The 26,011-nt window shown below is 44.7% G+C and overlaps 1 protein-coding gene and 1 non-coding gene across 7 annotated transcripts in view; both read right to left on the bottom strand.

Moving 5' to 3' along the window:
- Positions 1-468: 468 nt before the first annotated feature.
- UBAP2 (ubiquitin associated protein 2) overlaps positions 469-26,011 on the bottom strand; it is a 121,820-nt gene continuing 96,277 nt past the window's right edge. For all 6 annotated transcript variants that reach the window (XM_072728090.1, XM_072728094.1, XM_026008964.2 and 3 more), the window contains 17 exons: positions 23,575-23,788; positions 20,616-20,890; positions 19,834-20,003; positions 17,923-18,136; positions 15,313-15,352; positions 12,914-13,097; positions 11,705-11,774; positions 6,728-6,923; positions 5,802-5,893; positions 5,478-5,525; positions 3,009-3,087; positions 2,566-2,771; positions 2,198-2,297; positions 2,006-2,113; positions 1,786-1,853; positions 1,511-1,702; positions 469-1,420 (listed from right to left, as the gene is read on the bottom strand). In XM_072728090.1, coding sequence (XP_072584191.1) covers positions 1,325-1,420; positions 1,511-1,702; positions 1,786-1,853; positions 2,006-2,113; positions 2,198-2,297; positions 2,566-2,771; positions 3,009-3,087; positions 5,478-5,525; positions 5,802-5,893; positions 6,728-6,923; positions 11,705-11,774; positions 12,914-13,097; positions 15,313-15,352; positions 17,923-18,136; positions 19,834-20,003; positions 20,616-20,890; positions 23,575-23,788 — 2,352 coding nt within the window. In that variant the 3' untranslated portion in view covers positions 469-1,324. The remainder of the gene's footprint in view (positions 1,421-1,510; positions 1,703-1,785; positions 1,854-2,005; positions 2,114-2,197; positions 2,298-2,565; positions 2,772-3,008; positions 3,088-5,477; positions 5,526-5,801; positions 5,894-6,727; positions 6,924-11,704; positions 11,775-12,913; positions 13,098-15,312; positions 15,353-17,922; positions 18,137-19,833; positions 20,004-20,615; positions 20,891-23,574; positions 23,789-26,011) is intronic.
- LOC112927629 (small nucleolar RNA SNORD121A) lies at positions 13,723-13,804 on the bottom strand. The gene has a single exon (XR_003236583.1). It is a non-coding gene; the product is annotated as a small nucleolar RNA SNORD121A (small nucleolar RNA).

The following is a 26,011-nucleotide window of genomic DNA, read 5'->3' as shown; positions in this document are numbered from 1 at the left end:
CTTTTCTAGAGCATGATATTTAGTCCAGGACCCACTTACCTACTTCACAGCACCCTGACTCACAGTCTTCTCTTCCACCCCATCCCTAGACTAACAAGATTCTGTTTGGCTGACGAAGAACAAAGGCTAAAAAAGCTGTGGTATACAAACTTCATCTCTCAGGCCACGAGAAACGTATTTCGGAAAAGAAATGTCCCTGTCCTGGTATTGCTGTTGTCTAGGCCCTATAAGAGACTATCGAAGTTAACACTGTGCCCTGTCAGGAGGGTTAGCAGCCTTCTCAGCCTTATTTACCATTCCACACCCTGGATGCCCACCGGGGCCAAAGCAAGAGCAGGAATACCAATTTAAGCCCTCATGACCTATTGTCAGAAGACTGGCCATGTGGAAGGCCGGAGTGCCTGAACAATAATGAAGGCAGCCTCTGCCCTGAGCTACCCTTTAGTCAAACCACACAGAGACCGTGCATGCTCTCAGAACTTTATTAGGTGGAGATTGGGCAAAAGAGAAAACCCCTGAAACAGTCGCCCACCTGGTTCAGGACAACTGGAATAGAGCCTTTGCTTAGAGACGTGCTCTCACTGAGGTGAAGGCATATCTTTGATTTTTTTTAAGGGAGCAGACTGACTGAACATCTCTGAGCACAACTTCAGACTGTTTTAAAAACGGTCAGCCAGAGGAAGGCAGGTCTCTTGGGGACAAGACCAGAAGCAGAAGCCTCTGCTCTATATGAAGACAAACAGGTGCCACTTTCATGTTGGGCAGGAAAGTATCTGCTATTCCCAGATCAAGATTTGGTAGGAGAGGAACATGACAAACGACAAGAGGACCAGTTTCTCAAGAAGAGAGGGCTTAAAGTAATTACACAGGGAAGGAAACTCAAATAATGGCTTACAAGGGAGCAAGATAAGTCGTGATTCTTCATTGGTACCTGACCCCAGTACCCAAACTGCCTTAAACCAGCCCTTCCAGACAGTGCTTCCAGCTGCCCAGCTAGGAGGCTCTACAGAAGGCCTGAAGGCAGAAGTGGGAAAGGGCTTATTTGCTACAGCGAGAAGGGGCTTGAGTCGGGACGGCAGACCTGGCTAAGAGTAGCAGCTGTACTCCCACACCCCCAAGACTTCTATCACATTTACAAATACATACATAAATACATTACATACAATAGCGAGTCTGGGAGGCAGGCTCCCCACAGAGGCTCGGCTGACACAGTTACACGTCTCAGGAATTCTAGGAAAGGGCGCTGGGCTCCCAGAAATGGGTTCCGTGTGTTCTCTCCTGCCCGGGGTAAGCCCCGCCCGAGCCCACCCCTCTCTTCAAAGGTTTAGTTTGTCCAGTAGGGAGAATTGCCGTAGGCGGGCTTGGAGGCTTGCGACTTGGGCTGCAGGGAGCTGGGCTGGCTGCGCTGACCCGAGCCACTCTGAGGAGGAGGAGGAGGAGAGAGGGCTGTAAGGGCTGGAGCGGGACTCCCAGTCCAGGGCAGGGTGGCTGCCTCCATCACTGGGCTCACCTGGGCATCCTGTGGAAGGTGGTGGTGTAGCAGCTGTGAGTGAGGCTGCTGGTGGGCGGGGAGGATGTGCAAGAACGGTGGGGGCGCATAGCCGGGGGCTGCTCCAGCGGCCAGGGGCCCGGTGGAGCCCAAGGCCGAGGGCAGGCTGAACGGTGGAGGAGTCCCTGCATGAAATCCCTGCTTGTCAAAAGTCTGGAGGGTAAAGAGATAACTGTCAGGGCCAGTTTGGGCTGCACCTCCCACCAACCTACCCATCCACCCGAATCCTCCCTCACCTGAGTCTTGTTGTAGACAGAACCAGTCATGTCAGGTAGGCCGGTGGTGCTTGAAGACACGGACACTCCTAGGAGGGAAAGTAGTTGTTCCCACGGCCACTGGGCCCAGTTCCAGCCTCCCCCACCTCCTGGGGCACTCTGGGGTAGCCTTGCCTGAGAAAGAATCAGTAGAAGACAACTACTCTGGGCCTCAATCCTGGAAAGGAGGGGTAGACGCTACCTTTGCCAGGCCCAGAACCTGCAGACTTGTTTTGTGCCTGTGATGATCCACCATAGCCACCCTTGGTGTAGTCTCCCGCTGCTGTCCCCTGGGTCAGGTCATCATAACCTAGCATGGCAGGGTACAAGAGGCATGTGTGAGCTAGGCAAGCCTGTCCTATCCACGTCTCTCCGTGCTGGGAGTACCCCTCACCTGTGCTGTAGCTATGCTGGCCATAACCACTGGCCTGTTGGAAAGGAGTGGTGGGGGTGCTAAGGTTCACACCATGCTGCTTGGCTGAGGCAGGAGGGACCTGAGGGGGCAAACAGAAGAGGCATTAGGGGCAAACATTAGAGGCAGGTCAGGCATCCCCAGCTTAACCCCAGAGAGCAAGCAGCACAACCTACAAAGACCTGTGTTCAATGGTGCAACACGTTATCTGTAAAAATAGATGGGAAAGTAGCTCTGGCCCCAGACTAAAACATTTCTAAAGGCCAGGTGAGACTGGGTGGGGTCGCATCCCTCCCCTCCCTGCTGTTGCTCCCCCAAACTGGAATAATATCCCCTTAACAAATACTCACAAACATCGTGGGCCCATACTGGAAGGCACTAGGCACGCCTGTGTAGTAGGGGAGGCCAGTGTAGCTGTAGCCCGGTGGCAGCGCAGGATTCAGAAAGGGCTGCTGGGCTGTGTGGTGGGCCTGGGATTGACTTTGCTGCGGCTGAGCCAGTGTGGTAGGGGGCGCAGGGGATGCAGAGTCACCTCGGCCAAACTTTGTAACATCACCTAGGAGAAGAGGAATACTGACCTGAATCACTGCCCCCAACCCACTTCCTTATCCAACCAGGAAAAAAGCCAGACTGGCTCCTGCAAATAGGAACAGGTCTGGCTGTCAGCTCAACAAAAAGGAAGATAGCAGACCTCTCAGCCCTTTTGCTTCTGTTTCCAAATTCCTGGCTTTAGCTACAGACAGTCCCATGCCCCACTCCCTCACCCCACTCCTCACCCCCTGTACAGACTAACCTGAATACGGGTTATTAGCCAGGCTCCCATCTCGGCTGGCAAGGGCTGTGGGCGTGGCAAAAGGAATTCCATAGTAATCCTAGGAGAGACCAGGGAGGCTCAATCAGCAGAATGGCCTCACCCCAGTTCCAGGCGAGCAGGCCCAGCAGGCAGCCCAGGCACTACAGGCAATGCCGTGATGTCAGGCTCCCCAGACAGGCTAGACTGCAGGGAACCATGTATACATCCAGAGTGTGGCATTCAAACTCAAAGTAAATGGTGCCTATTGGAACTGTGAATGTGGCAGACACGTGGTGGGCATACACACTGACAAGTCTGTTAGCCTTCGCCAGGCAGAGCCATGGAAGCCCAATCTCACGTGTAATTTACAGCACAGATGAATGCCAGTGATGCCATAGGCCAAATCTACTGGCTTTTCCTATGTGACAGATTCTAAAAGACAGCTAGGAAAATTGACTGGATTGTAGCACCCTGAAAAGGAACCAGCAAGAGAAGAGGTACGTGAGGGTTTAAGAGACATCAGAGCAGCAGTGCCATGTAGGCACAGCTGCGAGAGGATCCCAGGTAAGGTCCCGAATTGGCCCCTCATCACCCACACTGACATGGCAACACCAACCATACAGGAGCCAGGGCAACAGTGGACACCAAGAACACAAAACAGTGGAGTTCTGTGGAGAAGGGGAAGCCTGACCTAGACCTTACCATCCAGGCCGGCCTTTACCAGTGGTAGACATATGGCCCCCTAACCTCTGAGCCTCACGTAAAGCCTTCCTGCCTTCTTCGTGGGCAACAGTGCCTGGTCACACAACCAGACAGGAACCATCCTGGCTAGGAATGGCACCTCCACCCTCCTGAAGCCTCATCCGCACTTAGCCTCCAGGATAACCCATTAGCTTCCTCAACCCTGAACCCCAGGAGAAGCTAGGACCAGGATGTCACAGCTAGCAAGAACAAAACAGGGGACAGACCTAGAGCAAGCCCAGGAGGGGGCGCCCATTCACAGAAAAAACAAAAAAAGGCAAGATGGAGGCACAGAAGTACCAGACCCTAATAAAACAACAAAGGTAAAAACGAACACAGTATATCTTAAAAAGTAGGATCAGAAGTGATTTCTTCTAAAGCATTAAATGATATAAAGATTATAAGGCAGGATGATTCTCAAGGGTGGGATCCCACTGAGCCCCTCCTGGGGGGCCCCACCAGGACTCCCTCATACACTCTTATCTCTGATGCCTGAGGCTCCTAGGTCAGGTGGGGATAAGAGGTTTCCTCATGAAAATCGGGGTGGGGGTGGGGGTGGTGAGGGCCATTTCCAGTTCTTCTCCAAGGCCCTAAGGCTCAGGCATTCCCCCAGAGACCCTAAGTTCTGTTAAAGACCCTAGAAAACTGTAATCATGTCTTCAACATTCTTTCTGGGTCTTCTGGGACACGGGCAGCAAGCACTCGGACAGCAGCAGTGTGATGGGCTGCTTAGTTTGCAACCAGGGGAAGAGCAGCCTAGCCACCCACCTCTGCCTCGGAATACTTCAGCAGCCAGAGAAGCATTCTCCTGAGAGACAAGAGCTTCCACCAGCTGGCCTAGGAGATGGAGGCAAAACTTGCACCTCGTTGTGGACAAGCAGAGCAGGGGGCATCCAATGGGAAAGAGTCTGAGGAAGGACACTTCACGGAGGGAAAACCTCTTCCTTAGGCAGTAGGAAAGTTCACATAGAGCAGAGGTGTCCAAACAGCTTTCTACTTTCCAACCATGTGACAGATGCCCCCAGCTGCTGAAAATTATAAGTCTGGGAAATGCCAGACCAAGGAGGGAGTGGTGGTGTAGCAGGTCACGGGCTGGTCAGGCAGGGAGCACGGCTCCCTCACACCCTCCCTGCCATAGTCCTGTTCCCTGAAGCCAGGCGCCTCAGTCTGGGAGCAAGGGTCAGATTAAAGTGGCAGCAACCCTGGCTTCAGAGTGAGGCTGCAGCAACCAGGGACATCCTGGGGCCAGCATTCCTGCAAGCAGTGATGGCAGGTTAGATACACAAGGACACTTAAAGAGTATCAGTTCCAGCGGGTCACTCAGCTGGGGACAGATGAGCAATGCTGTCATCATAAGCAGCACCGAGGGCCACCTCAGGGGCCAAAGACACTGAAAGCTGCTTCAAAGATGACACCTGAAAAAACTCGAGGCAGTAAAGTAACCCCACGTCTTATGTCATATGGTTTTTCTTTCTCAAAATGGGGGATGAGGTGAAAGAAGCAAAGCACCCACATTTAGTAGGGAGTACTGCCTCCTAGCTCCCTAGAGGTCCCAATGGTCTCCAAGTTCCCCAGTAAGCACAGGACACTCATATGCCCAGCTACAGTGGCATGAGGCACAACCTTCAAATGCAAGTAGCTTTCCCAGCAGAATGGCAATGAGGGTCTAGGGAGGAAAGACCCGTGAAAGAGACTGAAGCCTCCCAGACCCCACCACATCCCACTCACCATTGGCAGACGTGACTGCAGCATCTGGAGCTCATCATAACCATAGATCTGCGTGAGGACCAAAAAGGGTATTAGGAGCCATGTACCATCCCCTGGGAAGCCCAGGCCCACGTGAGAGCCTAAACAAGGCTGGAAAGATAGGACACACTCAGAAAGGGGACTCAGACCATCTGCTGCAGGAAGATACCCAAATGGAGTCTAGATGAGGGAGAGGTATCAGGGAAGGAGTAGCAGCCCAAGACCCGCCTCACCAGGTCCTGCCAGGTGTCAGCTCCTAAGGCCACAAGTGCCAAGCAGCCAGGAGCTATACAACCATGAACTCACCGGATAAGCAGGAAGCAGTCCTCCAGGGCCCACGAGGTACTGGTTGTGCAGCAGGGGAGGTACTCCCTGGGGCAGATTAGGGGGTGCTTTGCCTGTAAAAGCAAAAATCAAACGAATGATGACACCATCACAAAGAGGAAGACAGATGCCTCAGCTTCTGTGGGGAAGGGAGACACTGAGTTCACTGTCACAGTGCTGTCCCATATGGGGCCACCACCAAGAGGAGAGGGCAGCAGCTGAGAGACACAGAGGGCTGTGCCGGGAGGTGGGGGAGACCTGAAGCCTAAGATACCACATTCAGACTCTTTCCATATCAGAGGATTCCATGCCCAGAGAAACCCCACCCCTCACCCACTCCTGACTGTCACACTGCAGCAACCTGAACGTAATAAACAATCTGCCTCCTCAGAACAGAATGAAGGCCGGGCAGCGCCAGCAGAGGGGGGCAGGCTGTGTCAAAGATAGCTTTTAGCAGTTTGCACCAAACCACAGTTTGCTTGGTCTACACAGACTGCCCAGGGCTGGCTGATGGGCTGTGGGTCACACCAAGCAGCCAGAGGGAGCCCAAGATAGCTGTTCCCTGGTCCCTCCATGTCACCAGGCCTGCTTAGCTCCAGAGATGAATGAGAACAGAAAAAGAGAGCAGAGCTACAAGCACAAAGGCTACCAGGAATCCTGCCCAGGGGGGACCCACCCAAAGACTGGTTTTACCCATCCCCACATCATTGCCAGAAGGACTAGGACTCAAGAGGTCAGTGGAACAAGAGGACAAGGAGGCAAAGGCAGGGCTGGAGGGAGAACAGGATGTTCCTGTGCTTGTAGCTACCGAGCATGCCCTGCAGCCACGTCCAGGCATCCTCCCTAGGAAGCCAAGCATCACCTTCTAGGGGCAAGGGATAGGTAGGAAAGGTCTAGGGAACACATACCTGAGGTCACCAAGGGCGTGGCCCTGGTACTGCTGCTGGGGGCACTCACAGTGGTCCCGCCCAGGCAGAGGCTGTTAACTGTGTTCATGCTGCTCGGCAGGCTGAGCCCGGAGGACGTGGCACCCGAGGCAGAGGTCGCTGCCGTGGAAAAGGTGGCAGAGGACTGGAGGGAAGGGGCACTCTCCACACTGGCATGCTGGCAAAACAAAAAAGCAAAGACACATGGACCTGAGGGCAAACAACAATCATGCAGGAGAACCTGGTCTGGCATCTAGGTCTGCCCACTGTGGACCCCCCTCACTGCAGCTAGATGAGGTCATCAGGACACAACTCGTAAGCTGAATGTCAAGCAAATAACATTGAGCTTTACTGACCAACACACTCCTAAAAATCATTGCTCAAGCTGTGCTATCTAAAATAAGGCACAAAAAAATACATATATATAAAATAAAATAAATAAAAAATAAAAAATAATAAAAAAATAAAATAAAATAAAATAAAATAAAATAAAATAAAATAAAATAAAATAAAATAAAATAAAATAAAATAAAATAAAAAAGGCACAAACACCCCACATAAACCTTAGGTCATACATGAGCACAGACCACTGGAATGTGAGGTGACAACCCACCTCAGAGAAAAGCAAACAGTACGGGATCCCTGGGTAGCTCAGCGGTTGAACGCCGCCTTCGGCCCAGGGCGTGCTCCTGGGGTCCTGGGATCGAGTCCCAAATCGGGCTCCCTGCATGGAGCCTGCTTCTCCCTCTGCCTGTGTCTCTGCCTCTCTCTGATTCTCATGAATAAATAAATAAAGTGTTTTTAAAAAAAAAAGAAAAAGAAAAGAAAAAAGTCTCAGGAGAGTCAATCACGGCACCACAGGCAGCCCAGCCCAGGTCAGAGCTCTCTAGGACATCCACCTTCTAGTGGGCTTCCTAACTACTCTGATATGGAAGTCACAGGGGCCAAGAGAGGTCGCTGCTCCAGAACCTGGGGACACTGTGCAGGCCACCAGGACCTATCTAAAAGGGCACAGCCGGTGTCTCTACCTGTTCAACAGGACTGACCTAGGAAGGAAGGGTGAAACCCAACAAAACTATGAGAGTTCCAAGAACCCTGCCCAGCTGCTCAACTCCAGATAGGAATGAGGTACCAGAAGGGCTTCAAGGGCTGAGGGTGGGTGCAAGAGATACACCTGGTTGGGCAGAACAAGGCCAAGAGGAAGAAAAGACACTGTAAAAACTGAGACTAGCCTCCAAACCATAGTATGCACAGAATAAAACCAGTCTGGAAACTCCTAGAGAAGAAGCCTCAGGAATAGGAAACCCCAGTAGGAGAAGGACAACCATGCACCTTGCCTTCTACTGCACAGACAGCTCTGTGTAAATCCCAGCCTCACAAGCTGCCCTATGTGTCTAGGGCCTTGACCTTAAGGACCTGAAACCCAGAGTCCGATCAACAAGATGAAAATAGCCAAAATCATGGTCTCCTGGAAAACCCCAGGACTCAGCCTAGACTGATGGAAATTGGAAGACGAGAGCCCAGGAGCAAGGTGAAGCTAGGTTGGTCTGTCCTAGCACCCGTTCCTCGTTCCTCTGCACAGAGCCAGGCTCTGCTACAAAATCAGGAACAGCTCTGACCACTGTGCCTGGGTGTCACTGGTCAAAGAACTTTCAACTCTTACCCACAGGACAAAAAGGTACTATTCCCTAGTCTGAGGAGAGGGGGAAACCACAAAAGAGCAGCTTGCTAGAAAATTAGTTACTGACTTGCTGAAAGGAACTCAAAGTCACCCAGCAATCCTTTCCTAACTCCAAATGGACCTGATAGGGCTCCTGTCCCTGTCCCTCACCTATAAAATCTAAGGGCCACAAGGGGATGGCATAACTAGCCTGTATGCTCACACAGTGTCTCCAATGGGGCATTGGAGCCAGCTCCTCAGAAAGGGCCCGGAAAAGAACAGCTGCACCAATCCTTCCACAACAACATAAAGAGCAGGAGAAACACTGACATTTCCTTCATAAACTTCAAGTGGGAAAGACCTAATTATGACAAAGTATAAGATTAATGTATCCAACTATACAGAAGTAAAAAATAAAATGACAAACTGGGGAAAATTATCTGTAACTCCCAACACAAAGGGCAACTTACTAGTCTCCTGAATTATGGAGTGCCTAGAAAGAGATACCAAGGACCTGACAGAAAAATGAACAAACAATATGAAGAACTCACTGAAAAAGAAATTTAATGATTTTCTAATATATTGTTTAAAAAAAATGAGATGTTCAATCCCATTCAATTAAACACTGTACTGGGCAGCCCAGGTGGCTCAGCGATTTAGCGCCATCTTTAGTCCAGGGCATGATCCCAGAGCCCCGGGATCGAGTCCCATGCCGGGCTCCCTGCACAGAGCCTCCTTCTCCCTCTGCCTGTGTCTCTGCCTCTCTCTCTGTGTGTGTCTCTACGAATAAAGAAAATCTTTTTTAAAAATTAAAAAATAAATAAACACTGTACTGATAAGGTCATTTTTCAATTAACACATCGGAAACATAAAAATATTTGATAACACAATCTCAGGAGGCAGTTGAGGAAACAGTACATTTCCTTCATTGCCAGCAGGAGGTAAATAGGTTAGAATCACTGTGCAGAGCAATTTGGCAATTTGTATAAAATGTCAAATGCCTGGGGATTCGACTTCCAAGACTGTGCCTGAAGACATTGCTGCACACATGAAGCAACACAGGTAGAAAGTTATCGAATGCAACATTGTTTGTGGTATTCAAGACAAAAAATGGCCCTCCAGTGAAAGAGTAATTTAAGAATGTGATGTAGTGGAGCTATAGGAAAAGACAATCTATGTTTCAACACAGAAATACTTCTCAGAGATACACTGTTAAATGAGGGAAATGTTGAAGGACACTATCTAGGGAATACTCTCATATATATTACAGTAAAAATAAATGAAAGGAAAAGGGCAAGAGGCAAGAGGGAAAGGGACTTTGTACAGGCACTTCCTATTTTATGGGTTTAAAAAAAAAAATTTGGGCAGATCAAGAAAATAGCGGGAAGAGGGATAGAACCAAGGAAACGAGATACAGAAAAACATTTCAGGAATGCCGGGGTGACTCAGTGGTTTAGCACCTGCCTTCGGCCCAGGGCGTGATCCTGGAGACCAGGGATGGAGTCCCATGTCAGGCTCCCTGCAGGGAGCCTGCTTCTCTCTCTGCCTGTATCTCTGCCTCTCTCTGTGTCTCATGAATAAACAAAATCTTTAAAAAAAAAAAAAAAAAAAAGGAAGAAGAAGGAAGAGAGAAGAAGAGAGAAGAGAGAAGAAGAAGAGAGAAGAAGAGAGAAAAAGAAGAGAGAAGAGAGAAGAAAGAAGAAAAACATTTCGGTGTGCTTCTTTATACTTCAGTACGTATCTCTTCATACTTTTTCATGATTGAATCTTGTAAATCATTGTAAATATTAGCAATGTGGCAAAATCGGTACATAACAAAGTATAGGAGGCATTTCTGACTGTGGCTGTTTGTGCTGTATGATTTGGAGTTTCTTGCTGAGACACGGAGTGTAGTTAACCCATGCAACAAGAACACTGGCTCCAATGCACGAGTGGTAGGGGGACAAGAGGCCAGTTATCTAGTGCTCATGATGGGGACTATCCATAGCTCCCAGCAGCCAAATGAGGGGTTGGGGGCACACGCAGGGGGCCAAGCACTTACTCCAAGGGCAGAGAGGTCCACACTGTGCTCTGCTATATATTTTATGACAAGAATTATATGCAAGATTTAACTAGGAAAACCTGAGTTTGAAAACCACAGTGTTAGCCACATCCTGATAGAGCGGACTTTTCGCCATCACTTGCATTCCATAGCAAATGACTTCTTCAAGAAAACAAATTTCCCGTATTTCCAATCTCTCCTATTGATCTATACCCCAAACATCCTTCCCTGCTTGGGGATTCATCTCCTGTCATCTCCCAGGAGAAGGACTTTGTGTTTGTCCTCAGTATATCTATCTGCCTCCCTTATGCTCAGGTTCCGCCAACCTGAGTTCAGCACCCCACTATCACCCTGGCTCTTCATCATCTCCTCACCTTTCATTCCTCCACCCACCACAAGCTACACAGACCCACCACTGAAACTGTGCTCCCAACTCCACACCCTGAGAAGCTACACTTCGATAACTGTCACTTAAGGTTATGTGGCATATCAGGACCCTTGCCAACGGCACCCCCTTGACTTCCATTCTTGCCTCTCCACACTCCAGGCTTCCTTCTTCACTATCAACCTTCCCAAAGTCAGCCTCTGAGCTGGGGAAGACGGCATGAGATAGCACAGAGGAAGGGTGGACAGAATACCTAATACCACAACAAGGAAAGTCCCCGTGACTACCAACAAACTGGGATGCAGTTACACCGACTGGGCTAAGAGCCAGGGTTCTTGGTCTCAGAGAGGGAGATGTACATGTGGCAAAGGGCAGCAAGCCCTCACAGAAGCTCTCCAAACATTCTCCCTACAATGGACTTCACCAAGTAACATAAGGTTATCTAGAACACTGCTCTGGATTCAACCTGACTTTTGGTGGAGCACAAGCTGAAGTTAGCAATGAGCCTACTTTCCTCTAAAAAGCTTACAAATATCTCAAACATGACCAACCCTAGACTAGGTTCAATGTCTCCTCTAACATACAGGGAGCTCAGTGAATGCTTAGGAACAAATCCAGCTCTAATAACCCTGGTGATCACAGACCAACTCTGGAGAAGAATTCCTCCACAGAAGTACCAGGGTAGGAAGAAGTCCTCCATGGTGCCTGGGAAAATCAAGAGCTCAAACCACATACCCAGACTGAGATAATACCCAAGCAATTTGAAATTATCTCAGACATTCCAAACCCACAAACCAAAACCCCACATGCATAGAACTAAGCTGTAAGCTCACTGAACAGGGCTGGGAATGAAGGGATGCAGTAGACACTTACTGCGTGTGATGTGCTGGAGGAGAGCGCTGCATGTGCAGAAGAGAGGCTGCTCTGATGGCTGGAGAGTGAACTAAAAGACAAAACAGAGCAACACGTGTCCAGTCCACTGAGTCATCCCACAGGAGAGGCACATGTGTCCAAGTGGGCTAGAAAGAAGTTTACCCTAACCCTCCAAGGGGAGCCCTTTACACCCATCATTTATCATCACCTTGGAGCCCAGACCAGGTGTTTGGATATTTAGAAATGATCTAAAGGGTCATTTTCCATGAGGATACAGGCATCATGGCCTGGAAAATCTCCAGAGCCAGCTTTAGTCAACTAAAATCATCTGCTCTTTAGACTGATAAAAGAAAAAAACGGGGGATCCCTGGGTGGCGCAGCGGTTTGGCGCCTGCCTTTGGCCCAGGGCGCGATCCTGAGACCCAGGATCGAATCCCACGTCGGGCTCCCGGTGCATGGAGCCTGCTTCTCCCTCTGCCTATGTCATTGCCCCTCTCTCTCTCTCTGTGACTATCATAAATAAATAAAAATAAAAAAAGAAAAAGAAAAAAACGGGACGGCACTTATAACACTGCCAGCCATGGAGACCCCATTCAATCTGTGTGCAAGAGAAGAAAGTTTCTATTTCAACCCACCCATGCCAGAGCCAGAGCCTGACTTCTCATCAAATCCAGAATTCAAATCAAACGCTTTTCTTCCTGACTTAAAGGGAGGGGAAAAGGTATACTCTACTCTGAAGATATAGGATGATGGCAAAATAAAACCCATTCTCTCCTATATTCTGTTCTAATAATTCAATCTCTGAAGCCACAACATGAGCAAGTGAAAGACCTGCTCAAAAATGAAACATCATTCTCACTTCACATCCCAGTGACTCAAACCCAGAGCTGGGGGGAGATGCCAGACTCAGGGAACACTCCTGAGGAGTCCAAGAAGAGTTAGCACAGTGACCCCCTGGCTCCACCCCATTCCTATGGGCCCCAGTGCTCTGTGACTGCAGGGGCATTACAAGTAGGCAAGTTTACACATCTGGTGCTTCTGAGACCAGGCCCAGCCAAAACCTACACACTGCAGCTTTATCACAAAAAGCCGGGCCATCATGCTGGGGGCAACAAAAGGATTTCGTTCATTGCAACTGCTTTCTACAAGGGTTCATCCAGGACTTCATCCCAGTGTGCCTCTCATTCTGGGCACGTATTTTCCCCATACCTGCTAAGCTGAGAAAGGGGGCTGCTGGACAAGTCACCAGGCTGGGACATGGAGGGCAAAGTGGCAGTGTGCTGAGATGCAGAGGGCAGAAGCGTAGTGCAGGAAGTGGTGCTGGGCAGGGAGCCCACAGATGGGAGGACGGAGGGAGGGTCTGTTGTCTTTGGAGCTGGAACGGATGAAGTAGCTGTAAGAAAAGATCAATTTAGCTCTAGAACCAATCATGAGTATCTGAAATACACTCAATATCTTGTGACATGGCAGGTTCAGTTTGAGAAACATATAAAGTTACATTCTCTGGGGATAATGCCCAAGTATTTGCTGTCAAATATGACTAGTAAAAATGACATGATGGTAAGACAAACAGCACGTGGCAAAGCGTAGGAAAGATAGCTTTATAATTGCAAACTGTCCCATAATGTGGATGTACTACTACTCCTAACTAAAGGAAGCTGACCCTGAGCTGCACCAGAAGGGGCAAGAGGCTCTGAGACTGATATACAGGATTAGAATATGAGGCAAATCTCAAAAGGCAAAACAAGGAACAGTACAAATTTGGTGGGCAAGACCATCAAAGAATTAGGTCTTTACCTCTATCCAGTATCCCATCAGGCTGACCTGGGAAAGCTTACAGCCAATTCAGGGCAAATGGGGGTTGGGAATTCAAGGTACATATACACTGGGGAGTGTATATGCCACTATCCAACACCTACTTTCACACATCCAGTGAGTATTTCCTTAAACAAAACCCTCAGAGCACATAAGGAGTTTATTAGGCTTCCCAAAGAAGACAAATATGATCAATCCTAGCTGTAGAAAAGACTCAGTTTTAGTTCTATCCACACATACAACTCAGATATGTGCTTGGAAATAAAGCATCATTGTCTTTTCCAGTTAGGAAGAGCAACCTTCACCTACCTGCAGGACTCCCTTGGAGCCCAAAGGAAAACATGATAGTCTCTAAAAAGGAGGATTTGAAAACAAACACAGATAGCAACAAGATCAATACAAAACTTAGTCCATTATCTTAGAGTAGTCCTTACCACCTTGAGGATTAACTTTTATGGACAGTCTATTCCAAACATGACAAATGTTGTTACAGATACCAGATAAAAAGACCACAGATGCCCTTGACCCAAAACTCAGACCCCATAAGTTACCTCCCTATGTCTTGCTTGGGTGACAATAATAAGTTCACAAGAAGCCTCTCAAAGAATAGGGGGTGGAGGGGAGGAGGAGACACAGATGAAGACAAAAACCTATCTAAAATGCACACTAGGTTTTCCAGACATTTCATATCTTACTATCTCATTTAAATTCTCCACATAGGGGCACCTGGATGGCTCAGCTGGTTTAGTGTCTGGATCTTGATTTCAGCTTAAATCATGATCTCAGGGTTTTGAGATGGAGCCTTGCATGGGGCTCTGTGCTGGGTATGGAGCCTGCGTAAGATCCCACTCCCCCGCCTCTCTGCTCTTCCCCCACCACTAAAAAAAAAATAAACAAAATCCAATCTCCAAATAATCAGGGAACCTGGCTGGCTCAGCTGGTGGAATGTATGACTCCCAATCTCGGGGTTTAAGCTTCACATGGGGTGTAAAGATATTTTTTAAAAACTAAAAAAAAAAAAAGGTCTTCAATAATCTAGGACACCTCTATGTGTCCTCACATTCTCACATGCCTATACTAAAGAAACTTGTCAAGACACACGGGTGGCTCAGCAGTTGAGCATATGCCATTGGCTCAGAGCATGATCCCGGAGTCCTGGGATTGAGTCCTGCGCATCGGGTTCCCTGTGAGGAGCCTGCTTCTACCTATGCCTATGTCTCTGCCTCTCTCTCTCATGAACAAGTAAAATCTTTAAAGAAAAGAAAAGAGGGATCCCTGGGTGGCGCAGCAGTTTGGCGCCTGCCTTTGGCTCAGGGCACGATCCTGGAGACCCGGGATCGAATCCCACGTCGGGCTCCCGGTGCATGGAGCCTGCTTCTCCCTCTACCTGTGTCTCTGCCTCTCTCTCTCGCTGTGTGTGACTATCATAAATAAATAAATTAATTTTTAAAAAAAGGTAACTATCAAAAAAAAATGCAGGGACGCCTGGGTGGCTCAGTGGTTAAGTGTCTGCCTTTGGCTCAGGGTGTGATCCCAGGGTCCTGGAATTGAGTCCCACATCAGGCTCCCCATAGGGAGCCTGCTTCTCTGCCTATATCTCTGCCTCTCTCAGTGTCCCTCATGAATAAATAAAATCTTTTTTAAAGAAAATGAAAAAGGACTAAAACTTGCAGAATTAGTCACTGACCTGTTGTTTTCTCCATATTAGCTATATATATATATATATATATATATATACTCTTTTTGTTTGGTTTCCACCAGCCTAAACAAGAACTGCTAGCTTATATACTTACTGTCTATTGTCTGCTGACTTCGACCACCACCATGTCCATTCTGTAAGGAAGAGAAAACAAAGTAAGTTAACCCACAAAAATCAAATGGCAACTTAGTGGAAATTCTATTGGAATTTAGCCAGAAACATATGAAGTACAGATTAATCAAGAAACAATGGCTTGGGGCAGCCCCGGTGGCGTAGCGGTTTAGCGCCGCCTGCAGCCCAGGGTGTGATCCTGGAGACCCAGGATTGAGAGTCCCACATCAGGCTCCTTGCATGGAGCCTGCTTGTCCCTCTGCCTGTGTCTCTGCATGTGTGTGTGTGTGCACGTGTGTGTGTGTCTCATGAATAAATAAATAAAAACTTTAAAAAAAAAAAATAAAATTCCAAGGCTGAGTTAACATATTTAAAAAGAAAGAAAAACAATGGCTTGTTTTGTTTCTTAAAGGATTTACTGTTAATAAATCCCAAGGAGCTGACATTTTTAAAAACTAGATTGAGTATTTAGGGAAGTAAAAAGGGCACAACATAAGACTCATAACATAAGAAACAATGAAACAGTCCTAAAAATTATTAAGCAGTACATGCACCTTCTGTCTCCTGGGTATCACCATGCAAGAGAAAAATGTTTCCAAATTAAATGCAACATTTGATTCTTAGAGAAAAAGAGATGTTACTTTGAAACATGGCTTTTCTGACTGGGCAGGAAAAGAGCAGAATAGCAGAGTGTGATAGTACCAAAAGAGCAGAATCTGACAACTAGTTTGTGTTAACTATAGGCTTTCATTGGAATCAAGACACATAGAAGGAGGCATCCTCACAAGAAAAATTTCTGCACACTGAGCATAGGAGACAGGTATATAGTGAATAACAGTGGAGCCTATAAGACTCAGACAGTATCCCTGGATGGAAGAAGGAAGCTGACATAAATTTCCTTCTTACAAACGTCAAAACTACTAAAGATAAACCTAATAAATGTTGCCTCTTTATTAACCCAAATCCAGTACAATTTCTGTTCAAGAAATCTTATTTACAACATATTTTTTTCCTTACAACAATTTGAAATTATTTACAAGAAATATAGACAATAAAACATTTTAACTTTGAAAAGAAAAACAAAAATTAGTTAAAATATAAGACTGAGTGGGGCACCTGGGTGGCTCAGTCGGTTAAGCATCTGCCTCTGCTCAGGTCATGATCCCTGGGTCTTGGGATCGAGCCCCACATGAGGCTACCCAAAGCCTACTTCTCCCTCTCCCTCAGCCTGCCGCTCACCCTGCTTATGCGCGCTGTCAAATAAATAAATCTTTAAAAATTAGATAGACCAAGCAAGCACAGACAATGGACAAACTGAAACAACATGTGAACTACACTATTTGGGGTGGGGGTAATTCTAAGCAGAAGAATGGTGGGAGTAGCAAAAGTAAAGTACTGAAAGGTCAGGAGATATCAGAAATCTGCAGGGTCTCAGCTCAACTAGCCAAGCAAAGAATGAGCTGAGCAATGAAATGAGCAAGCAATGTATGAGGTGAAATTAGGGCTGGAGTTGAGAAGTTGAGCAAATGACAGAGACATAGCTTAGACAGCATATCGTCTGATTTATAGTTGTTTTTGTTTTTTTGTTTTTTTATGATAGGCACACAGTGAGAGAGAGAGGCAGAGACATAGGCAGAGGGAGAAGCAGGCTCCATGCACCGGGAGCCCGACGTGGGATTCGATCCCGGGTCTCCAGGATCACGCCCTGGGATAAAGGCAGGCGCCAAACCACTGCGCCACCCAGGGATCCCTGATTTGTTTTTTTTAATTTATGTTTTAAAAACTACAGCCCAGTACTATACAAGAAAATATTCTGCAATAAAGGGAATATTCTATATACACCTGTGTGTGTTTCTATACTGTAGCCACTATAGGTATTGAGCATTTAAAATGCGCTTTGTATGTCTGAGGAACCAGAACTGTAGTTAAGTCTACTACAATTTTAACCATATATATTAACTAGAATTTAAATAAAAAATTGAAATAATAAAAAAAAATTAAGTAGCTCTCTCAGGACACCTGGGTGGCTCAGTGGTTGAGCATCTATCTGCCTTCGGCTCAGGCCATGATCCCAGGGTCCTGGGATTGAGTTCCACATTAGGTTCCCCTTGGTGAGCCTGCTTCTCCCTCTGTCTATGTCTCTGCCTCTCTCTGTGCGTCTCTCATGAAGAAATCTTTTTAAAAAATAAATAATAAAGTAGCTCTCACCAGTAATACTTGAACATCTCCACCTTACAGAAAACTTAGATATTACAAATAAGACTAAGATGTGCTCCCCCCGGCACCTGCTCCAACACCCCATCTAAAGCACTATGGACAATTTGGGATATATCCTTATGCTATCCTTAAACTAAGCTTTTGGGTCCATTCACACATTCCTATGCATGGGTGCTTGAAATGCATATTTCATACAGCGTGTCCACTATTAGCAAACTCAATAAACTTTAAGGATTCTATTCAAAAGGTTAGCCAATTTCTAAGGGTGTCAGGCTGGCTCAGTCAGTAGAGCATGTGACTCTCGATCTTGGGGTCATAAGTCTGAGCCCCACATTAGGTGGAGAGATAACTTGAAGAAACCTGCCAGACCAATTACCGTGATGGTTCCTGGAGCTGACTCCGATGGACTCACAGAGCTTTGGTATGCAATTCTGTTATGCACAGAACTCTGGTCATAGGAGGAAGACGTTGTTACTGGACTAGTGGAGCTCAGTGATGAGCTGGTCAGACTGGAGGAGGTAATGACTGAAGTTGTATAGGTGGAGTTCTGTACTGCACTGGTCATTGGTAGAGAGGTATTCAAAGAATCACTAGAAAAAATAAAAAGATTTAGACATAAATTTGTCACTTTACATGGCTTGATCAAGTAGAACTATTTCATCACTTTATTGCTATATTATAAATTAAATAAACATGTCTGTACCTACACATTTATACTATTGCAATCTTTACCTGTATTAAAGATGTAAATTCAAAATATCCCTCCCCTACCAATCAGACCCACCTAATTTATATGACAAGCAAAGGGACATCTTTAAGAATCCATAAAGAATCCAGAAGTCTAAAACCATTTTTAGCAAAGAGTAAATATCAGGTGTTAGCTCTGGAGAGTGGAAAAATTAATAAAATCTAAAATCTGGGATTCTCTACTTATAAAATGTAAGTTTCCATTGAAGGAAAAACTGTTGGCAAAGATGTACAAGAACTGCATCCCTCATAGATTACTGGTAGGTATGTAAAATGCTGTAGCCACTATGAAGAAAGGTTACTGATTCCTCAAATAGTTAATGTAAGGAAAACTGTATGACCAGTAATCACTAGGTCTATATCCAAAACAAATGAAAGGACACAAAATTTGTCAATTAATGTTCATAGTACCACAATTCATAATACTCAAAAAGTGGAAACAATCCAAACAACTAATGAATGGATAAACAAAGTGCAAACCAAGTGCGATTTATCTGCACAATGAAATACTATTCAGAAATAAAATGCATACAAGCTACAACATGGATGAACCTTGAAAACACTACACCAAGTAAAAAAAGCCAGATACAAAAGGTTACATATTGCATAATTCTTGCTATATGAAATTATCTAGGGGGTACCTAGGTGGCTCAGTGGTTGAGCGTCTGCCTTTAGCTCAGGTTGTGATCCCAGGGTCCCAGGATCAAGTCCCGCATCAAGCTCCCCACAGGGAGCCTGCTTCTCCCTCTGCCTAGGTCTCTGCCTTTCTCTCATGAATAAAGAAAATCGGAAGAGTGAGAGAGAAGAGAAGAGAAGAGAAGAGAAGAGAAGAGAAGAGAAGAGAAGAGAAGAGAGAGGGGGGGGGGAGAGGAGGGGAGGGGAGGGGAGAGAGGAGAGAGGAGAGGAGAGGGGAGAGAGGAGAGAGGAGAGAGGGGAGAGGGGAGAGGGGAGAGGGGAGAGGGGAGAGGGGAGAGGAGAGGAGAGGAGAGGAGAGGAGAGGAGAGGAGAAGAGAGGAGACTGACAACTAGTTTGTGTTAACTATAGGCTTTCATTGGAATCAAGACACATAGAAGGAGGCATCCTCACAAGAAAAATTTCTGCACACTGAGCATGGGAGACAGGTATATAGTGAATAACAGTGGAGAGGAGAGGAGAGGAGGGAGGAGAGGAGAGGAGAGAGAGGAGAGAGGAGAGAGGAGAGAAAAGAGAGAGAAGAGAGAAAAGAGAGAGAAGAGAGAAAAGAGAGAAAAGAGAAAGAGATTGACCTGGAATGGGCAAATCCAGAGACAAGAGGAGTAGTTAGTTGTCAGGGGATGAGGGGATGGGGAAATTGTGAGGGACTGCTAACAGGCAGAGGGTTTCTTCCTAGGGTGATGGAAGAAAAGTTCTGGAATCAGATACTAGTCACTGGTGGGTTTGGTGCACAAACCCACCACCAAAGGGTGTGTTGTCTCCACCAAGTGATTTCTTAGGCTCTATTTTGTTTTACTGCCAACAAAGGACTTAATTCAGTCAAAACCAGGGAAGTTAGTTGTGTACCTTAAAGACTTCGAATACAAGCTGATGGGAATTTGGTTACTATTTTCACTGCTTGTAGTTGATGCAAATTCAGAGAGAGAAGGTTCTGATCCAAATTCCAAGGCGCCAAACTGAACATTTAATCCTGTTACATCTGCTGAACCAGGCATTTCCACTGCAGAAGCTGGGATCTGAAAAAGCAGAGCCACCATGTCAGAGAACAGAGATAAGAGTTTCCGAGTCCCAGAGGCCTGTAACAGAACCAAACAAGCACTGGTTTCCCAGAGCACTACACTAGCACCCTCGAGGAACAAGGAGCAAGAGACCCAACAAAAGAAGGAAAAAAGGAAGGAGCATATTTCAAAAACAAAGAGAAGAGAAAAGAAAAATTAAACATTAGAAAGGTCAGTGTCACCAATTGCTTCTTAGAGCAAAGACTAAAGAAACGGTGGCGCTGGTGGTGCTGAGTGACGGGAGAAGGGAGAAGAGTGGGCCTTTGCTGAAAGCGTTATCTAATTAAAGAACCACTTACTCTCTATCTACAAAACACAGCTAAATACACAAGACCAGCAGATTTTCTGAGCCAGATCCTGTAATTTGAATGAACAGTCTCTGTCTCCAATACAAAACCATGCACCCTAATATTAGCCCATCTCTCAGAAATGGCCAACACCTCGTTAAGCAGAGTAAGCTATGTGCTTGAAAAAATTACCATGTCACTGTTTCTGAGACTTACTAACCCAACCCTGGAGGTGTTAAAATACTCCACCACTGGGCCTGTGACCTCTGAATGGAGAACACACCTTAGAAGCTGGAGGTATCCGCCGCTTCGGTAGTTTGATGTGTTTAGGCTGTGGTTGGTGGGTAGACACAGCAATATTTTCTACAGTCATGCTGGGAAGCTGCAAAAGTTTGTTCACAGTGGAGGTACTGTCTCTGGGTGTTGACTCTCGCAGTTTTACCTGGGAAGGAAAGGACTCCAACCCAGGAGGAGGAACAGCAACGGCCTGAGTGTGGTGCTGCTGTCGCTGGCTCAATTGACTAAGAACCGGGGATGGTTCAGGCTGAGATTTGAAGTCTATGAAATATGTAAAGGGAGAGGGAGGGAAAGTAAGCAACAATCAATTATTTAGGAACATGGGCTTGGAGCTCCCTCTTCTACCATGACTGACAGGGAAAGGTTGTAGTCACCATTTGTTTCTCCCAACAATCTTCTACCCCAGTCTCCTAAGTTGGGGGTCTGTGTGATATTTTATAACTGGTATATGTTAAGTGGAAAAGGATGCTAATGGGTTTGTAGATAATTTCTTATGCAGAGAAGAGATGCAGTTTACATTAAGACATACGGAGTGGGTAAGAAGAGCACTGAGTTGCTACACACCAAGCCTTTAACTAACAGAGAATTCTATTTTTATTGCTTTATGGATCTTTTAACTAAATTGTTAAAAAAATTTTTTTTCAGAAACATGTATTTCAATATCCAAAAGGTAAAAAAAATGTATATGAGGACTATAAATCACCCTTTCAACTCTATCCCCAAATTCACTCCAGAGGCGTCTGCCTCTTGTATCCAGTTTATTGAGTATCCTCAGAGATACTATTTCAAAACACACACACACATTATATATCTTCCTCACAATTTGATTTTAAGAAGCTGTTCCATATTAACATGTGAAGAGCTACTTCATTTTACAGCCACATAGTAATCCAGAGTATATAGGTATCGATTTTTAAAACTAGTGCTATATTAACAGGCTTTCAGGTTTTCCAGTATCTTGTTAAGAAAAACAGCGCTGCAATGATGACATTTTGCTTAAGTACAAGTACACCTGTGGGATCAACAGCTAGAATAGATACTACTTCAAAAAAAAAAAAAAAAAAAAGAGAGAGAGAGAGAGAGAGAGAGATACTACTTCAAAGAGCTACTCTGTTTTAAATTTTTATGAACACTTCAAAATTCTTTCAACAGATAGAACATACACTTTTTAACATGCTTTGAATACCAACAACTTTTATCCTTCCTAATTTAAATAACAGAAAATGGCATAAAAGATGAAAATTAAAATGATATAAATCTGATGAAGCATCAGAATCATCATTTCATATACTCCAGTATTCTTTGCCTATGAACTCTTGCCATACCTCTTTGACCAGTTTTTACCTTGGTTTAGTCTCCTTTATTTATAGTTACTATTTTTTATAAAGGAAGGTAGCCCTTTGTCTACATGATTTTCAAATCACATAGAAGCTGGCAATTATTTCCAGCGAAGTGCAGGCTAATAAATATTTTAGGCTTTGAAGGCCATCCGTTATCGACTACTCAACTCTCCCTTTGTAGACTGAAAGTAGTTGTAAAACAATACCTAATGAATGTCATGGCTGTGTTCCAATAAAACTGTATTTACAGAAACAAGTGAGAATTCCAGTTGAAGGGCTGCCAATCCATGACAGTGTATTTCCATCTTAGATGAATCTATTTTTGGACTTGATATAGAGATATGTACAAAAGACTGGATTAAAAAAAATAGACTGGATTTATAAGGAATATGGGAATAGCATCTACAAATCTAAAAATTCTTATCACCCATTGCAGTGGGTCTGTAGAAAAAAGTTTACATAGGACTACAGCTGGCATCAGAAATGCCACCTTGTTAAACTGGTTCTTGGCCAGTGTCTAAGAACACAGAATTTTAATATGCTCTAGGCAAAGGTTGCCAGCACTCCTATCAGGTAAGAAGAGTGACTCTGCCTTTAATGTTTGCACAATGCAGTTTACGGTGAACACTAACTCTCCTACTGGGAATGGGGAATTTTGGTATTTACTAGGCAGAGACTAGTTATATATAACCAGTCCTCCAATAAAAAAAAAAAAAAATCAGTATTAAGGCTCTAATGAATTTCCTAGGTAGACTCCAAACTTGGGGATAGTCTCAGGTACTTCCATAACAACAAATTCTCTTTCAGGAAAGAAATGTGATTTTCCATGTCTTTCATTAAGCCCTAAACATGCCTTGGAAAGCAACACTGTGTTTAATATAACCCTCTGCTATTCCTTAGTACAGTGCGGATGTGTACGTTGGTAGAAAATGGGTGAAAACATCCAACTTACACATAGTGCCTTTAAATTATAAACCACTGACATTAATGCTGCACAACAAATCATGGTAGATACATACAAATATTAGAATAAGAAAGCAGCCCAGAGGATGTCTTTTAAAATTCCACATCCCAACTTTGTCCCACCCTACTATAATAGAGCTTAGAAAATTCTATCCGAGCATTTACTCAAAGTGTTATTTCCTGGGTGCCTGAGTGGCTCAGTCGCTTAAGCGTCTGCCTCCAGCTTGGGTCATGATCCCAAGGTCCTAGGAGCAAGTCCCATATCAGGCTGTCAACAGGGAGTCTGCTTTTCTCTCTACCCCTCCCCCTGCTGCTCATGCTCCCTCTCATGTGCTCTCTCTCAAATAAATAAATAAAACCTTTTTTTTTAAGTGTTATTTCCTTATATTTTTATGGCTTTACCATACTTTTGCACATCTCTTTAAGGTATGTACTACTACCACTACTGCTAATAACAACAAATATATGCAGATATTTATATAATGCAAAGCTGATGGATTTAATTCACAAACTCCACAGAAATTCTACTAAAAAGAAACATCTCTGGACAAATTCCACATCAGTGTTGACAAGTCAACACACTCTACTGTTGTTTAGCATGTCATCACGAGCGACAAACCACCACAGAAAATGTATACTTACCAAAATGACTAAGGACTGAGGACTGGGAAGTTGAGGGCTTGAGGTCCCAAGAAGAAGTGGTTGTGGGGGGACTCGTACTATTCTGCTGTGAACTTGGGGTAGTGGTAAACTGGCCCAAACTTGGAGCTTTCAACTGGTCCAAAATCTGGGAGCTGGTGATGTTTGCCATTTTGGAAGGTGCAAGCTCTCCAAATCCTGAACCAAGGACGGAGGACTTTAAAAGGAAATAAAAGCAAAAATCCTCAGCAATACAAATCTTTACTCCAGACTTTAAACACATCAAGCATTTTTACAAGAATTTTCAAAACTATAACCGAGGACATCTCAATCAATAAAACTCACCTGAGTAAATGCTACATGAAAATACTACTATTCAGCAAAATCTGATTAAATCCAGTAATCTTTCTAAATTCTGATATAAGAGGTTAATAAAGGAAAAAAAAAAAAAAAAAAAGAGGTTAAAGGGAAGGGGAATATTTTTCCTAGGTTTTAAGATATTGCTTTCTTTTTAAAAGTGAGGTCACAAGTTCATAAACAAAATGCTACTGTTTTTTAAACTAAAGAAAAATACCATGAATTAAATGACAAAGCTTCAGAAACAAAAATACAGATTTTTCTTAATAAATGAACAATAGTAATCATGTGTAATTAAAATAACTTTGATCACAGAATGGATCAGCAATGTCATCTTGCAAAATGAAATGCAGATTGCTGCGCTAAAAGTTAATATTCTAAAATCAGACAACAAATGACACATAAGGATCTGTGTATTAGGCAGATACCCTGGACACTGCTACATTTATTTCAAGTTGTGTGATGACTAAAAACACCATATACACTCTTTAAGTATACAAAAGAAAATGTTATGTCTCCCCTATCTATCCTGTCAGGTCAGATATTAAGATCCAAAGAGAATGATACAGGTAAAGAATGAAACTGGACCGCTTTCTAACACCATACACGAAAATAAATTCAAAATGGATTAAAGATGTAAATGTGAGACCTGAAACCATAAAAATCCTAGAAGAGAGCATAGGCAGTAATTTCTTAGACATCAGCCGTAGCAACATTTTTTTGGCTCCATCTCCTAAGGCAAGGGAAATGAAAGCAAAAATAAAGTATTGAGACTACATCAATAATTTAAAAAAAAAAAAGAAAAAAAAAAGACCCAAGGAGAATGAAAGCCTAGGACCAGTGAACACAGTGGCAGATCAACTGCATTTTTATATATCAAGATCCTTCAGTTTCTGAAAAGAGAAGTTATTTATCAAAAAATAACTTTTGGGAAAAAAAAATAAATAAATAACTTTTGGGGATCCTTGGGTGGCTCAGCGGTTTAGTGCCTGCCCTTGGCCCAGGGCGCAATCCTGGAGACCCGGGATCAAATCCCACATCGGGCTCCCGGTGCATGGAGCCTGCTTCTCCCTCTGCCTATGTCTCTGCCTATGTCTCTGCCTCTCTCTCTCTCTTTCTCTCTCTGTGTGACTATCATAAATAAATTTTAAAAATTTTTTTAAAAATAATAACGTTTGGAAACCATTTAAAAGGTCAAAAACAGAAATGACTTGCATTCTCTTAAGAGATCAAATGCAGAAGCTGAAATAATTATTTCTTTTAACAGTATCCAAAGGCATGAAGTATCCCAAATGTTCTAAGGAAATCCAAATTCTCTTATCTGAGTAAAACATTAGGTTGTAAGCAGTTATTGCACATCAATCACAGAATCTGCTAACATTTATCACTATCCAGAATCCTTTATCATGCTGTCCAAAATACCTGCTCCAAGTCCACCGAAACCCAGTTCAAGCCCCCTTGTTATTTAGTAAAAGCTTCCAGGTAGATGCTTCTATTCTTCCTCTCTCTTCCTACCTGATCTCTACCCGCATCAGGTAATATTACCAAATGCACTTTCTCTGTACTTGACACAATGCAATGAAATCAGGGAATCAAGGAGCAGCACTTTGCTTCAGATTAACACTTAGCACAAGACTTCTCAATTTCATGTACATTTCAATCAATGGGGGCTTTAACAATGTGTGTATTAATCCACAAGTATGCATGCACACACATATATACACACACAAGTGCCCAACTTGCAATTTCAAAATTCTGACTTCTTTGGTCTGTGTGGATTCTGGCATTATTTTATTATTATTATTACTGTTGTTATTTACTGAAGTTCTCCACTGACTGTAAAAGTACAGCGGGTTGAGCACCACTCTTGTAATATGCTAAACAACTTATCCCAGTTTCTCAAGGTGTGTTCATTATGAAAGCAAAACACCTGACGGTACTCTTAAAAAAACCCAACCCTCATATCCTTAAAAAACAACCAAAAACTCCCCAAGTCCAACCAATGTTCCTAAGATTCCAGCAGGTCAGCCTAGACATTACATCAGCATACTAGTAGCAGATGGAAAGGCAAAACAGGAAAGGA

The sequence above is a fragment of the Vulpes vulpes genome, chromosome 12 (assembly GCF_048418805.1).
Source record: "Vulpes vulpes isolate BD-2025 chromosome 12, VulVul3, whole genome shotgun sequence".
Classification (NCBI taxonomy): domain Eukaryota; kingdom Metazoa; phylum Chordata; class Mammalia; order Carnivora; family Canidae; genus Vulpes; species Vulpes vulpes.
The sequence above is the reverse complement of the archived record's forward strand: the minus strand, read 5'-3'. Positions and strand labels throughout refer to the sequence as shown.